This window comes from Pongo pygmaeus, chromosome 18 (genome assembly GCF_028885625.2).
Source record: "Pongo pygmaeus isolate AG05252 chromosome 18, NHGRI_mPonPyg2-v2.0_pri, whole genome shotgun sequence".
In the NCBI taxonomy this organism is placed as follows: Eukaryota; Metazoa; Chordata; class Mammalia; order Primates; family Hominidae; genus Pongo; species Pongo pygmaeus.
Window position 1 is genome coordinate 12841898 of NC_072391.2, and position 24182 is coordinate 12866079.

At 47.1% G+C, this 24182-nt stretch overlaps 1 protein-coding gene across 13 annotated transcripts in view; it reads left to right on the forward strand.

Annotated features, from left to right (window-relative positions):
* Nucleotides 1-24182, forward strand: part of CLEC16A (C-type lectin domain containing 16A) — a 231993-nt gene that overhangs the window by 147462 nt on the left and 60349 nt on the right. For all 13 annotated transcript variants that reach the window (XR_010124241.1, XM_054452621.2, XM_054452616.2 and 10 more), the window contains one exon: nt 22784-22935. Coding sequence is in view for 12 of the 13 variants with exons in the window: in XM_054452621.2 (XP_054308596.1) it covers nt 22784-22935 (152 nt within the window). In the remaining variant the exon portion in view is untranslated. The remainder of the gene's footprint in view (nt 1-22783; nt 22936-24182) is intronic.

The following is a 24182-nucleotide window of genomic DNA, read 5'->3' on the forward strand; positions in this document are numbered from 1 at the left end:
TCCATGGGCTGTGAGTTCCTTGCATTATAATAGCAGGAGCACAAACCTATGATCAGACTCCACCTGACCTTGGGCAGGTTTGTCTCCTCACCTGGCCCATGGGGGACGGGTGTAGGGAGGTCTGCCTCCCACAAATGATGCCAGACGGCCAAGTGGTATGTAGACTTGGCTGTGTGGTAGAATCACTTGGAGAGCTTTAAGGCTCCCAGTGCCCAGGTCACACCCCACACCAATTAAATCAGACTACCTGGGGGCAGGAGCCAGCATCTGTTTTCAGTGATCCCGGGTGATCCTACATGCAGTAGAGTTTGGGAGCCACCTCTCTAAGGATTAACCGAGGCCTCTGCAGCACGCACTAGCATGGTGGCAAACAATGAGTTCTCAGTGCCCACTCCTCAACAGAAAAGCCAGAAGATGGAGACACAGAAGTCAGATCCTGCTCAGCCCCATCTCCGAGGAATGGCCATGTGAGCCTGTGTACTGAGAATGCATGCCTGTGCACGCCGAGGATGCAGAAAGGGACAGGGGACCAAGTGGCAGGTAGCCTTTTCTTCTAAACTGCTACCAGGTATTTGCATCTCAGCCTGTTTAGTGTTGCTGCTGAGTCCCCTCCACCTTGAAGAACTGTCAGCCTCCTCAGTAAGGAGACGTGGGGTCCCAGCTGTGGCTTCCTAAGAGCTGAGCGTGAGGGCCTTAGTGTGGCCATCCATAATGGTATTTGGGATCTAACAAGTCTCCAAACCACTTGTCCATAGACCCTCCAGGGCCTTGCACCCTGAGAACCAGCCTGGTGGGGCTAGAGTCCTGAAATCTGCACTTTGTCCCAGTACCAGGTGCCCCAGGCTGCCAATGGGCCTCCCTTCGAGGAACCCTGGATCTCTCCCAAGACGCTGTGTGTGAGCTTCAGCCTTTTTAGTTGCCTGCACATTCTCGCCCAAGTGCTTTGTGTGGGAGTAACTTTTCAACTCCTTTGTTCAAGAGCCTTTCCCGTCCCTCCACTGGGCCCAGTCCTATGTGGGGGCCAGGACAGAGAGATGCCCAGGCAGTGCGCAAGTCAGACCCTGCACATCCTCAGAGGCCAGGGTGGAGGAAGGCAGGTGACCCATGAGGAATCCCTTCCAGCAGTGAGACCTGTGGCACCCCATGCCCATTGATCATACCTACTCGCTCTGTGACACGGAGAGAGAGCTGTGTGGGAACGGGCTTTCTGTGTGCTCTGCAGAGAGCGTGGCGGCGAAGGTGAGGGATGGGAGTTATAACCCCCAGGCTGAGTGAGCCAAGAGCCAAGAGTACATGTGGCCAGAGCGCCCCATTCCTTCCAGGTCAGGGAGCTCCAAGGCCCTGGGCCAGGCTGCTTCATGCCACCCGGGTTTGCCGGGACAGGTCATTCTCATGCACGGCTCATCGGCAGACGTGGAGCAGAGCTGTTTCCCACGGTCCCACACAGTGGGCAGGGTCTCGTTTTCTTCCCTCTAACCCTTCGCTGTCCAACACAGTAGACACTTGTGGCTGTCTAAATCTACATTAATGAAAATTAAGGTTAAATAAACGTTTCTATTCCACTGTCAAACCACATTTCAAGTGCTCAGTCGTGGATAGCAAGACAACGGAAAAAGGATATTTAATTGTATTTAATTTTAATTGAAATGCAAATAGCCACATGTGTGGTGGCTCTGTACTAGACAGCATGGTCGTAGGACATTTCCATCAATGCAGAAAGTCCTTTTGGGCAGCAGCGCTGTCTAGCAGGTTGGGTAAAATCAGGAAACAAGAAAGGCATGGGTTTGGAGTCTTTCAGGATCCCAGCTCCGTCACTTTGTAGTGTGTGGCTGCATGCTGTCAACCCTGCTGGGGCCCAGGCGTCCTTGTCTGTGACTGAAAGCCCAGATTTGTGTGGCTACCTCCTCACCCAGGTGCGAGGATGGGGCAAAGTGAGAATGGTAACAGTAACAGAGGTGTGGACTGGGCACTTGCTCTCTGCTTTCATTCATCCCTGTCTGGGACCCACGTGCTATTTTCACCCCTGTTTACAGATGGGAAAGTAGAGGCCCAGAGCCTGCGCTGTGTTTAAGTGTCCAGCATGTGGCAGGAAGCAGAGACAGTGGGGATTGTGATTCTTACCTATCTAGCCAGAGTTGCACCTGGGGTTTGGAGGCACGGCTGACTGGGTACACAGGCTCTACACCCCTGCCAAGTGTCTGACCACGGTGGCTCTGCCTATGACACACTTATTTACTATTGGACAACCTGACTATTTTCTTACCTTTTGCCTAAAAAAATTCAATCCATGGCTTCCTAGCTCTGAACTTGCCTCTGTGCATCAAGCTCAAGAAGGTGCAGGAGTTTCAGAGCCAGTCATACCTTAACAGGGAGGTAAGACTGCGGGGGACTCAGCAACTTGGAGCCTGGGCTTTCTCACCACCTATCATGCCCTCCTACGGTCCTGCCAAAATCTCCTGTCTCTCTTTCACCTTTCCCTTTCTCCGCCTGCTGGTGGATTTCCTGTGCCAAGAAATTAGCAAGCGCAGCTGAAGGCGGTGATACGCACACGGCCCGGCCAAAGTGAAGTCACCCCTGCTCCTGCTCTGAAAGCTGCTGATCTCTTTCTTAGCACAGGCAGCCAAATGTGGTTTACCCTTCTGGTCCAGATTTCACTAACTTAATGTGGCCCAGAGAATCTTTTTACAAGATCGGGGTTTGGTTTCAAGCACATAGAGGGGCTTGGACCTGACTCACTTGGGCATTTCCTGCTTGGGGTCCGGGGAATTGACCTCCCGGAAGATAACATTAGCAGCACAACCTCAAGTCAGTTACTGACCCTCTCAGGGTCTCAGCTTTCTCATGTGTAATGTGCAGATAATGGCACTGCCTGGGCTGGGTGGTTTTGAGTGCTTAGCTCAGTGTCAGATGCTTATTAAATATTACACTGTAACTGTTAGTATCTGAAATTAGCATGGGTATATGTTTGCAAATGGCTGGAACTTTTGAAGAGTTTATTTGCAGGGTTTGCAGATGAACTTTTAAACAAAGTCTGTAACAGGTTGAATATACCTTCCCGTTGTGCTGGCACAGTTTATACTCGTAGATTTCTTTCAGTTACTGCTTTATGGTCTGTCTGTTCAGACTGTGGCTGCACGAGGGCCAGACCTTCATTTTCACCCCTGCAGCCCTAGTACCTGGTACTGTGCTTGGCCCATAGTAGATACACAGTAAGTGTTTGATGAATTAATAAACAAAGGAACAAATGTCATGTTATTTTTTTTAATATGCTTAGTAAACTCTTTCTTCGTGTTATATTTTAAGTTCCAGTCCAGGTCTTAATTATAAACTTCCAATTAAGGGCCTGAGTTACATTTCACTGAATAATCATAGGCAAAAACCTTTAGTTCTCGCAGTGATCTTCCTAGTGTCCCCAGTTCCTAGGCAACTATTTATAGTCCTAGGTGTGGCTTTAATAAGCCATCCTTGCTGATGGGTCCCCACCCTCCGCAGCCTCACCCCCAACAGTCCTCACTGCCCTCTTCCTCATATCCCAGCCCCAACAAAGGACAGGAGTTTCCCAAACTCACCATGTTCCCTCCTGCCTCTGGCCCATGGTACATGCCCCTTCCCTGCACGTCCTTGACTGTCGCACTCTGTGTGTCACACTCTGCGTGTCTTGTTCATTCTGTTTTCTCCCTACTGGGCCGTGAGGTCCTGCAGAGCAGGGACTGAGCCTTTTATCTTGTCTTTCCAACACCTTGGATGTCCAAGGTAGGCATCCCTCCTCTCCACAGACGTCTAGTGAGCACATCCCGTGTGCCTGGCCATGAGCAGCGAACAAAAATGACAAAAATCCTTGCCCTCATAGAACTAATGTTCTAGAAGGTACTCCATAAAAGTTTCTTGAATGAATGGAGCTCCCTTTTTTAATTTGCCCTTCATGAATTTCATAAGTAGTTCATGTACAAGTTCATTTTTTTCTTTTCTTTCTTTTTTTTTTTTTGAAACGGTATCCTTCTGTTCCCCAGGTTGGAGTGCAGTGATGCAATTATGGTCACTGTAGCTTTGACCTCCCTGGGCTCAAGTGATCCTCCCACCTCAGCCTCCCAAGTAGCTGGGACCACAGGTGCACACCACCACATCCAGATAATTTTTGCATTTTTTTTTTTTTTTTTTTTGTAGGGACACGGTCTTGCCATGTTGCCCAGGCTGGTCTCAAACTCTTGGGCTTGAGCAATCTGTCTACCTCGGCCTCCCAAAGTGTTGGGATTATAGGTGTGAGCCACTGCGCCTCATTCATTTTTAAAAGAATTAAAAACTCAGAGGGAAAAATAGTTGAGATTCTCCATTTTTACCATGGCTGAAACATAGTTTAAATAAAGCCATCTGATTGGGGGTGTGGTATTGTATTACACACAGTTGTGCTGATAAGATTGTGTTTCACTTAAATCACATGCTTTGAGAATGTTGCTCTGCTGCCAAAAGTTTATTGGTAATCCGTTTGAACACAAAAGATTAAAAACGTAAAGCAGGGAATTTGGTTTGTGAGGTATACAGCTTTTGTTTAAGTCCAAAGGTACAGCTTGTCTCCACCAGAGGTCTCCTATATTTTACTGTTAATGTTTGAAGTATATTGAATTCCCACAAGCTAATTAAAAATCAGACTGCTATGCCGGTAAGCATTCACTCTGTGAACTAATTTCTGCCAAACGGCTATAAATGTGTCCCCTGGTATGAAATTTAGACATTCTTTCCCATCAGAAAAGAGGCATGTGGTTTAGTCCCAGCCACTTCATTTGAGTGACAAGGAAGCTGAGGTCCACCTGGAAAGGTCAGTTGCCCTGACTGAGGCCCACAGCCTAGTAAGTGGCCCCACTGGGCATCAGACCCAGGCCCCTTCTCCACCTCAGCTCAGTGTTCTCCCCACCTAACCCTGCTGGTTCTTGCTGGGTGGAACTCAGAGAGCTGCTATTACTCCTAAGTGCCAGGCACTATCCTAGCACCTTACAAACATCATTGAGTTTTCATAGTAACACTATAGGGACAGTATTGTTAATATCACCTCTATTTGCTGATGAGGTACCTGAGGGCCAGAGGGGAGACGGCAACAAGCCGAGGTCCCACACTGGTAAGGGGCAGAGCTCAGTCTAAAGCAGCAGGCGGCCTGGTCCTCACTGTGCCTTCACCACAAGGCTGAACTGTCCCTGGAGGCTGAAACTCAGGGACAGACACAGAGGGAGGGCCTGAGAGATGGGCAAGTGAATGCTCCCCAGACCTTCTGGCGGAAATGAGGTGAAGAGCCTCAAACCCCAGAGGTTTGGTGGAAAATGGGAGGCTAGTGCTGGGCCCACAAAGGTCAGATCCAGGAATATGCTGGGGAGGAGCCGGCAGTCCCCCCAGAGAGGCCCAGTGGCGCTGCTCTCCACCTCTGCTTGGCCCATTGCTGGGCTTCTTTCAAGATTCAACTTAAAACATTACCTCCTGACTGGGCACAGGGCTCATGCCTGTAATCCCAGCACTTTGGGAGGCTGAGGTGGGCGGATCACCTGAGATCAGGGGTTTGAGACCAGCCTGGCCAACATGGTGAAACCCTGTGTCTACTGAAAATACAAAAATTAGCCAGGCATGATGGCGCATGCCTGTTGTCCCAGCTACTCAGGAGGCTGAGACAGGGGAATCACTTGAATCTGGGAGGTGGAGGTTGCAATAAGCCAAGATCGCGCCATTGCACTCCAGCCTGGGCAACACAACGAGACTCCGTCTCAAAAAAATAAAAATAAATCACCTCCTGCAAGAAGCCTTCTCTGACCCTTGGGCTGTGTCATGGCCTCTCTTCCAGCAGTCTACATCCTCCTGGTCTTCCCCTGCTGTGGCTCTTGTCACATGGCATGTAATTGTCACTTCTTTGGGCTCCCATGCTAGACAGGAACCCCTGAGGGACAAGTCTTACCCATCTCTGTGGTCCTCTTTGCCAAGCAGAGTCCAGCACCCCCAGAAATGTTTGAATGAAAAGTCTGAAGCAGTGATGAATGGGTGTACCGGTTCCATCTATGAAGCCTTTTCTTCCCCACAACTGGCCTGTGTCAGAAGAGAATCTGGGTTGGATGTTAGCAGGAGAGAATGCCTCCTTGCTTAGAAGAGCCTTGAATGCCAGGCTCAGATCCATTTGACCAGAAGAGCTCCTTGAGGTCTGGCCAGCATCTGTGGGTACCAGGATCCCCCACAGATGTGTGTGTGGCACCCACAGATGCCTTCTCTAGCAGTGTTAGTAATATAGATCCCAGAGGTGAGTTTTGTTTTGGGGGGGTTTTTTTGAGACAAGGTCTCACTCTGTCACCCAGGCTGGAGTACAGTGGTGCAATCTCAGGTTACTGCAACCTCTGCCTCCTGGGCTCAAGCAGTCCTCCTGCCTCAGCCTTCCAAGTACCTGGGACTACAGCCATGTGCCACCATGCCAGGCTAATTTTTATTTTTTAATAAAAATATCTCCCTAGAAGTCATAGAGATGGGGTCTCACTATATTGCCCAGGCTGTTTTCAAACTCTGAGCTCAAGCAATCCTCCTACCTCAGCCTCCCAAAGAGATGGGATTACAGGTGTGTGCCACCACACCCAGCATATCCTAGAGGTTTTAACATACTTTCTAGACTATGTTCTCTGCCTTGGGACCTCACCCCCTAAGGAAGGAGAATACCCTGGGCCAAGATCTGCTCTCTGGAATACCCTTGTGTACTTTTCTGATGAGGTGCCTTATAGAGGAAATCCAAGGGAAAGAGAAGATGTAGCCCCATCTTCAAGAACTTCTCTCCAGAGGGAGGAAGGAGAGGTGGGTCTACGCCACAAAGGTGGAGAAAAATCACAAGCCCTCTCTGCACCCCAGCTTATTTGTTCCCAACAGCATTCCTACAAAGTAGGGGTGTCCTCATTTTTCAGATAAGGAAACAGCCTCTGAAGGGTCACCCAGTGTAAGGATGCATCTGCCTTCTTCATCCCTGTAGCCCAGGACCCGACACACAGTAGCCCCAGGCACAAAGGGAGTAGAGAGACCCTGACCACATCCTGTGGAAGGTCCAGAGCAGAGCCATCACAGAGGGCTTCCGAAGACCAGGATACCCTTGTTCCTGGGCTGCCGGGCTGCTGAACAGCAGGGAAGAGGAGCTGCGTGAACCTAGATTCCCTGTGACTTTATCTGGCTGCATAATGAGCTTAAAAGTATTCAGATATTTTCTTGGAAATCTCAAGTATTCCATTCAGCTGCCTCACAGTTAGGTAACTTTATTTACTCATGCTAAACAGGGCCATTTTCAGAGAGGAAATTATGCAATGTACTATGCAAATGTGGCATTCCGAGAGCAGAGATAAGTGTGGTCACCAATGCATTATAAGATGAGATCGTGTCTCTGGCAGCTGGGTGTCACTTGATAAGGGGATGTGCCAGACTGTACTTGGAACTGCTGCTCCCTTGGACTCGGTTTCTGGTAATTATGTTTTCACCAAGTCGTCAAGCTGTGAACTGCACATATTGAAGAAGGGGAACAAGGAGTGAAGCTTTTGCAAGTTGCTCATCCTTAAGTAGACTTCAGCAGTCAGAGAGGCTGCCCCCATACATGTTCTGGACACATGGGAACAAGGAGGGTAAAATTCTCGTCCTCCATTCTCCCAAGAAGAGTCTTAAAATTTGACACGGGGGAAAGATGAAGACACACAATCGGTTTTCTTGGCCGCTTTGTGAAAACCAGTCACCTCATTTTACTAGACATGGCATGTGCCTTTCACACTGAGAGAAAGGAAGTAGCTGTGGAAAACCCCACCTTTGGAAGCAGACAGAGCTGAGCCCAAAGCTAGCACTTCCCCCAGCCTGTGAGTACCTGAGGTTGAGGCACCCAGCCTCCCCAAGCCTTCAGCTCCCTGCCTGAAAATGGCACTTTCAGTTAGTTATTGCTCCTGGGCCGTGTACCAGTCACAAAGACAGCCAACCCTTCACACAGTCACTGCTCAGATAGTTGCTGAGTGAGCCAGTGACAGATTTATCCACCTCTATCTGTAAAGTGAGCATTGATACAGTGTCCTCAGTGGCCTTGAGTACACTGGGAGACATGAAGATTCTGCAGAGTTAAGAGATTCTAGAAAGAGTCCTACAGAGGGCTCCATCCAAACTTTTTCCATTCAAATCCTTGCTATTCAACTTGGGAACGAAATGGATTTTCACAATGATAGGATCCTGTAGTCATCACACAAAAGTGATGTAAAGGAGGCCAGAAAACTAATAATTTGAGTGCAGATTCTGCATACTGACCAGTCACCTTGTGTCAAACCTGTTGTAATTTGCCTGAACTTCACAACAACCCTAGGAAGTCCATTTTCCCCCCAAAAATTTTATTTTGAAACCTTTCAAGCATACAACCAAGTTGAAAGAATTGTATAGTGAACACCCTCATACTTGTCTACTTGTCTTATCACATATCTACTTTTTCCACCAAACTTTTTTGTGGGGGAGAGTTAGGGTCTCTGTCACCCAGGCTGGAGTGCAGTGTTTTGATCATAGCTCACTGCAGCCTCGAACTCCTGGGCCCAAGTGATCTTCCCACTTCGGCCTCCCAAGCAGCTAGGATTACAGGTGTGAGCCACCACACCCAGCCCAATCTTTTTTTTTTTTTTTTTTTTTTTTAAAGATGGGGTATTGCTATGTTTCCCAGGCTAGAATAGCTCTGGCTGTGTTAACCAAGCTGGAGTTTACAGGCTTAGTCTTGGTGCTGTAGCCTCAAACTCCTGGCCTCAAGCAATCCTCCTGCCTCAGCCTCCTGAGTTGTGGGACTATAGTTGCACGCCACCACACCTGGCTTCTTTTTTTTTTGTTTTTTAAGATATTTTTCCTTATAGGTAAGGAAGTGAATCTTTTTAAAAATTTATTTCAAAGTAAATTGCAGACCTCAGTACCCTTCTCCCCAAATACTCCGGCTTGCATATCATGAAGTAGAGCTATAAAATTATTTTATTACCCCCTGCCTGTAGATGAGACAACTGAAGCAAAGTCACATGGCCAGGGTCACCACAGCTGGAAGGTGGCAGAGTTACCGCTCAACTCCAGGCACTTGGCCCCAGGCCTGGCTTGGGACTATTCCCCTGCACAGCTTCCCCTGCATTGAGACCGGTGCTTCTGGGTGGGGAAGTGGAGCTGGAATGTGTTAGGAGAACACAAGAGTTTTCTTAACAGTGCTCTGCTGGTTACTCTTGGTGGTGTGGGCAGAGGGGTGTGGAGAGGCGGCCGAGGCCAGGACATCAGTGTGGCACCTGTAGCGGGAGGCCCAGTGATCACAGCTCAAACCTTAAAACCAAGCAGTAGGTCCCAGTTTCCCCGGGTAACTGAATTTCAACAAATACCCCATTATCTACATACCTCATTGCTGGTTTCCTTTACAAATCCCAGAAACGCCACCAGTACATTTTTTTTTCCTCTTCATGTTAGAGGGTGCGGCTCATAGGCCTGGCAGTAGAAAGGTGCCAAGACCCACTCTCCATCTAGGAAATATCACACTTCACAACTGCCCCCTTTTCATGCTGGGAAGGAATGCTTTAGGGAGCCACAAAGAAGAAAAAAGTAATTGATTGCTACTTGCAGCAAATAACCCATAAGCTGTTGCTGGGTTGATGGAGAAATGGTTACTTAATTTTCTTCAAAGGACTGATTTGACTGTCAAGAGAAGCAGCCAATCTAACTGAGTGTGCTAGTTCACACCCTCGGTGGGAACAGTCTCAGCCCTTCTTTCGTCTTGAAAGTGTCGTGGATTATGAAGTCCCCCACTGGAGTTAGTCGAGGCTCAGGAAGGTCCAGGTGTCCTACCACGCTGTTCTGCCTCCTTCAGGTGATCTGTAGAATTTACCAGGCCCAGTTCCTTGTCACTCCAGCTCTGTTGGAATCAGCACTGGCTTCCTTTTCAAAGCACTCAAGTTAGCTCCCAAGGAAACGTGATTTGTTTATGCCCCAGAATGGCTGCTGTTTTCAGTTTTCAGTGGATTCTGACAGGGTGGTGACCTGGGAGAGATGCATTGCACTGTCCTCCTGGGCTGTTGATTGACCCCTCGGACCACTTAGGCTTCCTCTCCCCTCCACCCTGCAGTGAGCCGTGACTCACCAGGTACTCCCCAGCGGTGCAGTAGTGGTGGCCAAGGCCCCTCCTGCAGCTGCATTCTGTCATCAGGGAGGCATGCGAGGCTGATTTTCCCTCAAGTCACCAATGTAATTCTGTGCCACAAAGAACCATCTCCATCCCACAGAGGCTGATGCCCCAAGTGTCCAGAAGCTTGGAAGGGCAGCCATCCTTCTGCTGATCTGAAGCACCATGAGGGCAGGCTGCTGACCCGTCTTGCTAACTGATGGATTCTAGCATCTGAAAAGAGCCCAAGGGGCAGACACCCACTTCAGTCTCCACTGCATGCCAGGAAGAGAAACTCTCAAGGGTGGAAGAGAGACAGCATTTCCTAAGCCAAAGAAGGAACTAGGTCTGCTGCTCGAAGGGGCCACCAAGTGCCCTGTGAAAGGGGGACCTTGCCAAGGCAGTCCAGGAGCATGGAGGTGGCTTCAGGTCCTTGGCCACCAGGGAGTTAAACCCTCAGGGCTTGTCTGTTGAGAGCTCACATCATTTGACTGTCCCCTTGCCAGAACCAGCCAGCATCTCCCACCCTCAGCAGCTAGCCCAGGTGGAGGGGGCACCAGGCTGTGAGGCAGATGAGTGATCTTCTCTCTGGCCTCACCCGGGGGACTAGAATGCCAGGTTTTGATCAGCTTGTTCAGGAGGGTGTGAAGTTCACATGGCCATCTGGCTGCATCCCTCAGCCACAAATGTCACTCATCAGTTTGTGTCATTGGGGAAGTCACTTGGCCTGCCGCAGTTTGTGTCCACCTCATAGGATCTGGGACCATGTCAAGTGGAAACTTGGGGCTTGGCATATAAAAGCACTTTATACAGGTTGGTCTTGGTGCCAGCAGCCGTTGTCATTGATAAAACTACTGGGAGCAGGCCGGGCGCAGTGGCTCACATCTGTAATCCCAGCACTTTGGGAGGCCGAGACAGGTGGATCAAGAGGTCGGGAGATCGAGACTATCCTGGCTAACATGGTGAAACCCCATCTCTACTAAAAATACAAAAAAATTAGCCAGGCGTGGTGGCGGGCGCCTGTAGTCCCAGCTACTCGGGAGGCTGAGGCAGGAGAATGGCATGAACCCGGGAGGCGGAGCTTGCAGTGAGCTGAGATCACGCCACTGCACTCCAGACTGGGCGACAGAGTGAGACTGTCTCAAAAAAAAAAAAAAAAAAAAACTGGGAGCAGGGGCATTGATTCAAAACAGCGCTGACTTTTTTTTTTTTTTTTTTTTTTTTTAAGATGAAGTCTCACTCTGTCACCCAGGCAGTGGTGCAGTGGTGCGATCATGACCCAGTGCAACCTGGAACTCCCAGGCTCAAGCGATCTTCCCACCTCAGCCTGGGACCACAGATGTGCGCCACCACACCCAGCTAATTTTTTTATTATTTGTAAAGAAGGGGTCTTGCTATGTTGCCCAGTCTGGTCTTGAGCTCCTGGGCTCAAGTAATCCTCCCGCCTTGGCCTCCCAAAGTAATGGGATTACAGGTATGAGCCACCTTACTCAGCCCTGATAATCTTTCAGTAAATGGCTTTAGAGAACCAAAGCCTGGAATGGTGCTGCATCCCCAACTCCGGTGAAAGCCAGCAATGCTCAGTGTTTTTTGCCCTCCCTGCACCACCCACAGGCCACTGCAGTTCCCCCTCCCAATCCCTGGTACCAGCGCAGACTCTGGCATAGAAACAAGTCAGGCTGAATGGGTGTATGGAGGGGCCAAGACCACAGCCCCTCCCTCACAGGTGCAGCCGCGGGCCCTCCAGGTCTCCCATCAGCTGTGGACTCTGCTCTTGGAATGCCAGGGTGAGCCTGCCTTTCCCTCAGGGGATCAGTGTTCCCTGTTCCTCAGCCCCTCCTGACGTCTGATTAACCGCACGTGCTTGAAAGATTTGCTAATGTTTACTGAATTGCTAATTTAAACTCCAGCTGTGGCCTAAAACAGGCTATTGGCTTTCAAAGCCTTGGAATTCTGCTGGCCTGGAGATCCCCCTGTAAGGAAAAAGACTTCCATTCTAAATGCAGTTGGAGCCACCAATGCCAAGAATTAAATTATGGATTGGCATCCATATTTTATTGTGAAGGGATTATTTAAATACAGCAAAAGTCAGTCAGCCCCATTTATCGCTCAGTAATGAGCTACAGTCTGTCAGAGGGGGCTGTGGGGGAAGGCTTCAGCTCAAGAGCTAAAAGAACAGTTGATTGAGAAGTCCCTGGCCTCCAAATGGGAGCACCAAAAGACAATAGCTTCCTTCCATCCCATCCACAAATACTTCTTCAGCACCATCCATTGCCCAGACCCCCTCCAGCGGGTACAGCAGCTAGTGATACCGGTCAGGACCCATTGTTTTGGGAACTTACAGTCTGGACAGGGATGCTTCAACACGATCAAGAATGACAGGCACTAGGGTGGGGCTGGGGATTGGGGAAATGTAGAGAGGGACTAGGGGAGCAGCCAGGGATGAGGGGTCAGGGGAGGCCTCACTGCAGAGCCTGGGGGCCTGTGTATCTTGCATATTCCATGACCTTACAGGAATGCTGAAAAACAATCGAAAACCATGATTCATTTTCTCCCTCTGAAGAGACTAATTTAGTCAAGAGTTTGCATTCAGAAAACATGACTATCTTAGGCAGAAGGGTTCCAACGAGAGAGTCATGGCTCCAGAAATGTCATGGCACTTCCGAGCAATTTGACTTGTGGTGGGAGAACACTACGACCACTTCTGACAATGACCACCATAGCTTGCATCTGTGATGCATGCTGGGCACAGCCCCATGCCCCTCCCAGATACCCTGGACAGTCCTGCAGGTGGTTAAGTGTTCTTCTTATAAGGCAGAAACCTGAGACTCAGAAAAGGGAGGTGATCTGCCCAGGGTCACACAGTTTAATAACTGGCAGAGCTAGGCTTTAAACCCAGTCTCCACAGCGCTAAAGCCCAATTTGCCATGATACTGCTCTTCGTGGTAACAGCATGCTTTTTCTTTCATGCTTTTTCCTTTTCTCCTCTTCCTTCCCAGCATCTTAAAGTTGTGTTGGGAAATGGTTGTACTAGTTTCCCTTCATTCTAATAAATACTTGCAGGATCTTCCAAGGTCCCCAAAACAGCCAATCTTGAGTTGTTTCTCTAGGCCAGTCTTCTGAGATGCAGCATGTAGCTTCCTGGTGGTACTGAAAGAATTTTAGAATTTTAGATGTGCCTGGATGTAGCACTAAATTAAATTACCATCACAATTATCTATTGCTGAGTAACCACCCACTTAAATTAACTTCATGGCTTAAAACAACTATGGGAATTCATTTTGCTAGCAAATGTATAATTTGCCCAGGGATCAATGGGAATAACTCTGCTCCACATGGCATCAGCTGGAGTGTATGGACTGGGAGCTGGCTGTGGGCCTGGACCTTGGTTTCTCTCTGTGGGTGTCTCCATGGCTACTTGGGCTTCCTCACAATGTGGTGGATAGGTTCCAAGAGCATTTTTATGACCTTGCCTCAGAAATCACAAAGCATCACTTCCATTGGTACTCTTTTGGTCTAGACAATCACTGAGGCCCACTCAGGTTCAAGGAGAAGGGTAGACCCCACCACTTGATGGGAGGAGAGTCAAAGTCACACTGTAAGAAGAACATGTAGGTAAGAAATATTGCTGTGGCCATCTCTGGAAAGTATAGTCCGTAAGAAAATCCATTTCAGTGCCCCTCTAGTCTGTGCTGTTACACCAAGGAGAAGGTCTCAGATTCAGACTAGTTTGTCTTAGAACCTCTGTAACTCAGATTTCCTCTTTTTATCAAAAGAGCAGGCATTAGGCTGTAATTTAATAAATGGTCTTTTCTTCTCTTGTCAGTTTTCATGTTTACCTTAATGATTGTAAGTAATTCTGTTTTTCCATTCATGGTAATGATATGAAGTTTCCTTCTGAAATTTATTTTAATAGAATACAAATGTTTTAGAAAAATTAAGCATAAGCTCTCCTTTGCTGCTATAAATTTACTCTCGCATGCGCGTATGAATAAGAATGTTCCTTTGAATGTTGTAGCAAAAGCTTCTAAACACTATGAATGTCTGCCAGTTGGAGAACTGTTAAATGGTGTAGAGTTCCCCTTACCGTGGGAGAGAATGCAGCTATGAAAAATCACAAGGAGTGTCTCAGTGCCGATGTGCCATCAGGAAGTGTCAAAAGCACAATGTAGGCAGTGTGGGTGGCATGCCACCATTTAAGAAAGGAAATGGAGAGGAGAACATAGCCCCCTGAGTGCTTGAAAATGCACAGTGGCCAGGCAACAAGAGCCCGTGCAGTGGTTGCCTCTGCAGAGGGGGACAGGAGACACTTATTATCCACCGTAAAAAAGCTTTTATACCTTTTAAAATGGGAACCTAGGAATGTGTTATCTAGTGAAAGTGGTTGATAAGTTTAATATTTTCAAATAAAATAGAATGGGTCAGGTGTGGTGGCTCACACCTATAATCCCAGCACTTTGGGAGGCCAAGGCAGGAGGACCACTTGATACCAGGAGTTTGAGACCAGGCTGGACAACATAGCAAGATCCTATCTCTACAAAAAAAAAAAAAAGATTACCCAGGCATGATGGCACACCTGTAGTCCTAGCTACTTAGAAGGCTGAGGCAGGAGGATCGCTTGGGCACAGGAGTTTGAGGCTGCAGTAAGCTATGATTGCACCATTGCAGTCCGCCTGGGCGACAGACCTATCTCAGTCAATACATACATACATACATACATACATACATACATACATACATACATACGACATGCAGCAAATTTTCTCCCCTCCCCAAAGAAAAATAAAAGGTAGTGCCTGGGAGTAGGAAGGCTATGTCACCTTTCCTTGGAACAAGTTTCCGCTAGGAGGCATGCCATACCTTCAAGGTCCTGGGGAAGATGGAGACATCTGCCATCCTACCTTTTGCCTGTGGGGCCTGGTTCCTCCCCAGAATGGAGGCTTGGTTTGCACAGCCTTTCATGGTCCTTAGCCTTCCACCTGGGCCCTGAACTCTTCTTGGTGGGGGCCAAGCCTCATTCTCAGTATAGGTACTTAGTGCCTAGTACAGAGCCTGGCCCCAGTAGGCACCAGACTGTGCACCTGCACATGTGAGCTGAGCTGGACACCAGAGCTCTTGAACTCACAGGTCTGACTGTGAGAAGAACTCACACTTGGAAACATCCACAGCTATGTCCCAAGGGTGCTGGCAGAGAGCTCTTGGCTTCGCGCCGTCACCTGGTTCTCAGTGATTGTCTATCATCTGCATGATCAGGCAGAGCCCGGCTGGCCAGCAGCTTGGCCTAGTGCTGCTCCCCAACCCTGGCTGGGCCTCATAAAGACCTGAGTCCCTTTGTGTAAAGCTGTGGAAAGAGACTCACTTATTTCTTTATTCAATTTTAAGTGTGCAAATAACATACCTATTTTCCCTTTAGAAAATCAGAGCAGTGTGTAAAAACTAAAATCAGCCTGTAATTCTAGAACTTTGGGAGGCTGAGATGGGAGGATCCCTTGAGCCAGGAGTTCAAGACCAGCCTGGGCAACATGGCACAACCCCATCTCTACAAAAAATAAAAAATTAGCTGGGCATGGATGGTGCGTGCCTTTAGTCCCAGTAACTTGGGAGCCTGAGGTGAGAGGATCACTCGAGCCTGGGAGGCCGAGGCTGCAGTAAGCCATGATCGCTCCCCTGTACTCCAGCCTGGGTGACAGAGTGAGACCCTGTCTCAAAGAAAAAAAAACAAAGAAAAAAACTGAAATCACCTTGGAGCTTCTTTTTCTACTCATCAGTATGTTCTTGAGACTTGGCTCTCTTGAACTCTCTGGAGGGCGAATTCATTCCATGTCATTGCTCCTTGGTGTTACACAGAAGGAATAAACACATTTTAGTTAGGCTTTCCCTTCTTGCTGGAAAATTGACTCTTCACAGTCTCTTAGCCCACGCGTGTGAGTGTTTTTCTTGGGAACATACCAATTGTTAGGTCATAGAATGTGAAACTTTCGGTTTTAATAAATAATGCTAATTTGTCCTTCAAAACAGCTATGCTAATTTATTCTCCCACTAGCAGCTTTTGAGAAATGCCAGTTTCTCTGCATCCTCATTACACCTGATGTTATCAGACATGTTTATTCTTGCCAGTCCTATGGGCAGAAGATGGTATTTTGATTTGTTTCCTGATTTCCCACAAGGATGGCCGTGTGTGTGTGTGCGCGCATGTGTGTGTGTGTGTGTGTGTGTGTTGGCAATCCCCATTCCTGGCTGCTCCCTTCCCCTCATCTGTGAATGGCCTATGCAAATCTTTCACATTTACTACTGTATCTTTGGCCTCTTAAATCACATGGATAATTGATCTGATCATTGTCTTCTGATAATTTTCTTAATAGAATCCTAAGCCCCACCCCTGTAGAATTGGAGATTCGATGGGCAGTGAGATCTGGGGATGGTGGATGGATGACCAGGCAGCCTCATGTCACCTATCACATGCACTGGCCTCTCCTTGCCGTGGCCACTCCTGAGTGTCAGGCAGGGAGGCTGCCACATACCACAACAGAGCCGTCTGCCACCAAGTCCTTCCCATGGTACCTTAGCATTCAGCATACTCCTGCTGGCTCCCAAACGTACACATGAAGCCTGCAGGCAGAGGCTTTAGAGGGTGGGCCGAGTTCGATTCCATTCAGCAATTCTCTCCTGGATGTCTCCTCGACCCAAGACCCCATGGGAGTCCCAAGGTGACTAGCCTGTGTCCCCTAGGGCTCCACAGCCAGGGTGTGGAGCAGCCGAGGACTAGGGCAGGGTACAGGAGTTCCCTAAAATGCTACCGGAGGGGCCCACAAAGGAGTCACCGAAAACCCGCAATTCCTTGGTCTCCCTTGCGGATGGCATTTGCTTGTAATCTGTAGAAGCTGCTTCATTTCTCCTTAACTGCCCCACAGCCTCTGAAAAGTGAGAGCTCCCTCCCTGGGATCCTTCCTGTCTCACTGGTGTGGCCGCATTTTAGTTTTCTTATGAAATCTCTCACTGTGTTCTCACAGGGCTTTGATGTCTCAATTACATTTCTGAAAGCTGTTCCGTTCTGGGGTTTTATCCTTCCTTTTTTGTTCTTTGTGGTGGAGATGGCAGGTCTTTCTTCCGCTGAAGCCCCTCAGGCAGCCAGGCTCTATGAGGGAGTCACACTGCCTGGGACAAACCCCATTGACAGTGACACATACGACTGTGTCCGTTTTCCCATATCAAACTCTCAGATGAACTTCTTTTGTGAATGTGAAAACAGAAGGTAGTCAAGTTGTCCCGTGTAGAGTGAGGAAAGGGAAAGGAGAGGAGGGGGAAGGAGGACAGAAAGAGAAAGAAAGGAAAGAACATGTTTATTGTTTTTGTTCCATTTTTAAAGAGTATTTTTTAAAAGATTCCCCTTGAGAAAATGCTTTAAGTTTTGTTTGTTTGTTTTGAGACAGGGCTCATCACTCTGTCACCCAGACCGGAGTGCAGTGGTGTGATCACGGCTCTCTATAGCCTCAACCTCCCTGGGCTCAAGTGATCCTCCTGCCTCAGCCTCCTGAGTAGCTGGGACTACAGGCACATGCCACTACAGCCAGTTGATTTTTCTACTTTTAGTAGAGGTGAGGTTTTGCCATGTTGCACAGGCCAGTGTGGAACTCCTGGGCTCAAGTGATCCACCCATCTCAGTCTTCAAAAGTGCTGGGATTATAGGCATGAGCCACCACACCCGGCCTGTTTTAAGTATTGAGTAAAGAAAACAAACCCTACCTACCACAAAGAAAATGTTTATAAGAATGAATATGATGACTTCCTTTTTTAATAATGTAGAAGACTAGTCATCTAGAGAATCATCCAGTATGGAACTAAAAATTCATCATAAGATATACATACTGTTGTACATTTTATGTTAATATAATACATTTCATAATATATTAAAACATACATGTTTTAATTTTTTTTAAAGACAGGGTCTCACTATGTTGCCCAGGATGAACTCTTGGGCTCAAGCAATCCTCCCACCTCGGCCTCCCACAGTGCTGAGATTACAGGCATGAGCCACTGTGCCCAGCCCTAAAATATATTTTTAAAAAAATATTTTCAAATACCCTGCTGGACTGTTGGGAAAGGAAAGAAGATTCTTGCTGTAGATAATAAGAAAGTACAACTGGGCCAGATGTGGTAGCTCATGCCTGTAATCCCAGCACTTTGGGAGGTCAAGGCAGGCGGATCACTTGAGGCCAGGAGTTCGAGACCAGCCTGGCCAACATGGTGAAACCCTGTCTCTACTAAAAATAAAAAAAAAAATAGCCAGGCGTGGTGGTGGGTGCCTGTAATCCTAGCTGTTAGGGAGGCTGAGGCAGGAGAATCACTTGAACGTGGAGGCAGAGGTTGCATTGAGCTGAGATCGTGCCACTGTACTCCAGCCTGTGCAACAGAGCAAGACTGTCTAAAAAAAAAAAGAAAAGAAAAAAAAAAAGGTACAAATTCAATAAAGCCTATCTGGTGCTGGGATTTGCTGTGGGGGTACCTGGCTGACTTCAGGGGTCATGTGCTAGAGAGAATAGAGGGAAACACGAGGCCTGTAAAGACCGAGAGGACCAACTGGGTGACATCCACACAAAACCAGAATCTCAGACAGGTTACACTGTCGGAGGATTGAACCGAGGGGTATGTTGCTGGGGGTTACCCGAGAAAGGAAAGAGAAATTTACCTAGGCTTTTAGATCAGGATGAAAACTGGAAAAGGAGAGGGGGGAAATCCTTGGAGAATGCATAAGCCCAAGTTTGTTATCGTGTGTTTTGGCCAAAATTGATAACACCCATGTCACCCTTCTCCTCCCCCAGTAAAGTTGAGCCACATATCTGGTTAAAGTGCTCCCAACAGAACCTATTGGGGTGATGGAAGTATTCCACAACTGGGATGTAGTAATACATAGCTGTAAATGTACTAAAACTCAGCACTATCCAAAATAGCAAACTCATGGAGTCAACGCAGGTGCCCATTAATGGTGGACTGAATGAAGAAAATGTAGTACATATACACTATGGAATACTACACAGCCATAAAAAAGAACAAACTCATGTCCTTTGAAGCAACATGGATGCAGCTGGCAGCCAAAGCGAATTAATGTGGGAAGAGAAAACCAAATACCATATGTTCTCACTTATAAGTGGGAGCTAAACATTGGATACTCATGGACATAAAGATGGCAGTGATAGACACTGTGTACTGCCAAAGGCAGGGGGGTGACAAGGGTTGAAAAACTGTTGGGTACTATGCTCAAAAAAAGAAAAAAATTACTAAAACTCAAACCGTATACTCAAAATAGGTAAACTGTATACTTAAAATAGGTGAAGTTTATGGTATGTAAATTATACTTTAATAAAACTGTGAAGAAACAACAAAACATCTCACCTACCCTCTTCTAATCAGAGACTTCTGTTAATATTTTGGCACATTTTCTCTGTACTAGTATTTCTTTGTAGTGATACTTTTTTTTAAACATATCAAACTCATGGTAATAACATTTTTATCCTCTTTCATTTAAAATTATAATGTTTTCCACAGTCATTTCAATTATTTGTAAAACATGATTTTTAACTTGGGCTTATTATATGTGTTTCAAAAGTATGTCTTGAATGCTTTTCTCATTTTAAAATAATTTTAAACAGTAGAGTGGGACATAGAGTAAAAATGAAAGTTCTCTCCTTAATACTTCTCCCACACTCACACACTCCTACCCCAAATTCTCACTTCGCTCCTCATGGGTAACCACTGTCCACAGTTTGGTTAAACAATTTTTAAATGGGTATATAATTTTGCATCTGGTGGGAAAAAATTGTACTCAAATAGTTCTCCTGTATGGGGACATTTAGGTTGTTTCCGGACTGAGCTCTCTCGTTTAAAACATAAGTGGCAGAGGATTGCGTACACCAGTAGACCGTAGATCTAATGGTCATATGTTACTCTGGTGATTTCCAAGTCAAGGGTAGGCATTCAATTAGACACTGAATTTGGGGATAACTTTCTTTTTCTTTTCTTTTTTTTTTTTTTTAGAGAGGGTATCACTTTTGTCACCTAGGCTACAGTGCAGTGGTACACTGATGGCTCACTGCAGCCTCTACCTCCTGAGCTCAAGCAATCCTCCCGCATCAGCCTCCTAAGTAGCTGGGAGGCTAATTTTTTTTCTGCTTTTTGTAGAGACAGGGTCTCACTATGTTGCCCAGGCTGGTCTTGAACTCCTGGGCTCAAGCAATCCTCCCACCTCGGCGTCCCAAACTGTTGGGATTACAGGCACAAGCCACTGCACCCAGCTGGGGACAACTTTCAAGTAAGAGAAGGAACCTAGCATATGCAGAGGACTCCCATGCACAAGACCCCATGCTTTTCCCGCCTTTTCTCTTTAACACACCAAACAATTCAAGATAAGGGACGTAATTCTCATTTTACAAATGGAGAAACTGGTTCTGAAGGGCCAAGTGCCGTACACATCCAATGCCCATCCACATACAACGTCTAGTGCAGGGCTTGAATTTAAATTGTCATACCTTGAGTTGAGGGCTTGGTGATTCTGTCATGGCTCAGGGGACTCTTGCTTTACTGTCTTTACTTAATTAGGTGAACTCAGTTTAACCATCACAACTGTAAACTGCCATTAGTCTTTAAAGAAGCACTGAAATGTTACTGAGGTTCTTGGTTTAAGTAAGTTCCATTTGTCTATTTTTGGCTTTGTTGCCTGTGCTTTTGAGGTCTTAGTTATACATTCTTTGCACAGACCAATGTCCAGAGAGTTTTCCCCAGATTTTCTTCTAGGATTTTTATAGTTCTAGGTCTTACATTTAAGTCCTTAGTCCATCTTGAGTTGGTTTTTGTATACAGTGAGAAAGAGGGGTCCAGTTTCATTCTTCTGCATATGACTATCCCATTTTCCCAGCACCATTTATTGAAGATGGTGTTCTTTCCCCAGTATATGTTCTTATCAGTTTTGTTGAAGATCACTTGACTGTAAATATGTGGCTTTATTTCTGGGCTCTCTATTCTGTTCTGTTGGTCCGTGTGTTTTTCTTTTTGTTATTTTTTGAGACAGGGTCTCATTCTGTCACCCAGGCTGAAGTGCTGTGGTGCGGTTTTGGCTCACTGCAACTTCGCCTCTCAGGTTCAAGCAGTTCTCCACCTCAGCCTCCCAAGTAGCTGGGACTACAGGCACACACCACCACGCTCAGCTAATTTTTTTTATTTTTTGGTAGAGACAATGTTTCACCACATTGGCCAAGTTGGCCTTGTAAGTCCTGACGTCAAGTGATCTGCCCATCTCGGCATCCCAGAGTGCTGGAATTACAGGCATGAGCCACAGCACCCAGCCTATATGTCTATTTTTATGCCAGTACCATGCTGTGTTGGTTATTACAGCCTTGTAATTTGAAGTCAGGTAGTGTGATGCTTCCAGCTTTGCTCTTTTTTTGTTTGTTTTGAGACCAGGTCTCTGTCACCCAGGCTGGAGTGCAGTGGCATGATCATGGCTCATTGCAGCCTTGAACCCCCCTGGGCTCAAGCCATCCTCCCACCTGAGCCTCCTGAGTGGCTGAGACTACAGGTGTGGGCCACCACACTCAACTAATTTTTTGCATTTATTGTAGAGATGGGGTTTTGCCATGTTGCGCAGGCTAGTCTCTAACTGCTGAGCTCAAGCGATCCTCCCTCCTCGGACTCCCAAAGTGCTGGAATTACAGGTGTGAGCCACCAACACCTGGCCTAGCTTTGCTCTTTTTGCTCAGGTTTGCTTTGGCTATTTGGGCTCTTTTTTGGTGCCATATGAATTTTAGGATTTTTTTTTCTAATACTGTGAAAAATGATGTTGGTATTTTGATAGGAATTGCATTGAATGTGTAGATCACCTTGGGTAGCATGGTCACTTTAATGATACCATTTCTTGTGATCCATGAGCGTTGGATGTTTCTCCATTTGTTTGTGTCATCTTCAGTTTCTTTCTTGGATTGCTGATTGTTTTGTTGTTGTTTTGTTTTGTTTTGTTTTGTTTTGTTTGAGACAGAGTTTTTGCTCTTATTGCCCAGGCTGGAGTGCAGAGGTGCGATCTTGGCTCACTGCAACCTCCACCTCCCAGGTTCAAGCATTTCTCCTGCCTCAGCCTCCCAAGTAGCTGGGATTACAGATGCCCACCACCACACCCAGCTAATCTTTTGTGGTTTTAGTAGAGAACGGGATTTCACCATGTTGGCCAGTCTGATCTCTAACTCCTTACCTCAGGTGATTCACCTGTCTCGGCCTGCCAAAGTGCTGGGATTGCAGGCGTGAGCCACGGCACCCAGCCATGCTGGTTGTTTTTAAGCTACGGTTTGAGCACCTAACATGCAGTAAACATTGGCCAGATGCTTTATGTACTTTATGTGCTTTATATCAGTCCTGACTAGTAGCAGTTTGAGGGAGTGGGCATTATCTTTATTATCCAGATGAGAGATCTGAGGTCCAGAGAGGCAAAGAAACTTTCCCGGCATAACTGTCAGAGAAGGGACTCAGACCTGGGTCTGTGTGACACTAGGCCTGGACTCTAACCACTGTGCTCTGCTCCTGGTAGAATGAGAGTCAGCTTTGGTGTCTCCATCACCCTGGGCAGCCAGACTGTGCCTCATTCTCTTCTCACCTTCCTCCTCCCAGATAACAGCGACTTGATTGCATGTACAGTGATCACCAAGGATGGCGGCATGGTCCAGCGATTCCTGGCTGTGGATATTTACCAGATGAGTTTGGTGGAGCCTGATGTGTCCAGGCTTGGCTGGGGAGTGGTCAAGTTTGCAGGCCTATTGCAGGTAAGATGGCCAGGAGCTCTGGAATCTCTTTTCAGTTGGCTACAAACACACACACACCCCACACACAATTATCATCTTTATCATTAATTTCTAATGATATTATACAAGGTATATGTGAACAAATTGTCACCCCGAAAAAAGCTAAAATATCACATAAATGCACAGTTAAGAGCAAAGTCCTCTTTGACCAAAACCCGCAATTCTTACACCTCCCCTCCACAAGAGATAATCTTCATTATCATTGTGACCTTTCCAGATCTGTTTTTCTGCCAAATGCATATATAAATGTAACTACATGTACTATTTTTAAAAATTATATACATATACTTGAGAGTGTGTGTGCGTGTTTTTTATGATATCACATTGAATATGTTCTAAACTTTGCTTTTTTCATTCAATATCAATAGTATGTCATGGAAAGCCAGCCACGTTAGTACACGCAGACCTCCTGGTATTCTTTTTCACTGCTGTGTGACTATAGCAAGGCGTATTTAACCCGTGCCCTGTCGGCTATTTCCAGTTTTCTGACTTTCCAGATGGTGCTGCCATGAACGGAATCACTCTTACTTCTTTATGCACTTGGGCAAGGTTTCCCTAGGCAGATACCAAGAAGCTGGGATGTACTAATTTTAAGTGTTAGTCGACACTGCCAAATACCACTCTAAAATGATTGTTGCCACTGGCATTTTTGAGAATTCCCTTCCGCTGAACGTCACTCCAGCAGAGCTAGGCTCTAACTTGCCAAGTACCAAGCTGGGGCTTGGGTTTTGGGGATTTTTTGTTTCTTTTTTGTTTTTAATGTTTGCCAACGTGGGCCAGACGTGGTGGCTCATGTCTGTAATCCCAGCACTTTGGGGGGCCAAGTCAGGTGGATCACTTGAGGTCAGGAGTTCGAGACCAGCCTGGCCAACATGGTGAAACCCCGTCTCTACTAAAAATACAAAAATTGGCTGGGCATGGTGGCAGGCGCCTGTAATCCCAGCTACCCAGGAGGCTGAGACACGAGAATCGCTTGAACCCAGGAGGCAGAGGTTGCAGTGAGCTCAGATCGTGCCACTGCACTCCAGCCTGGGTGGCAGAGTGAGACCCTGTCTCAAAAAAAAAAAAAAAAAAAAAAGTTTGTCGATGTGATAGGTGACTAGTAGCAGCTCTTTGAGTGAATAAAGCAAAGAATCAGAAGGGTTGAAAGCAGCCTCCCAGCTCGCCCCTCTGCCATACCCCTTGTCCCTGGATGTCCAGCCGACACT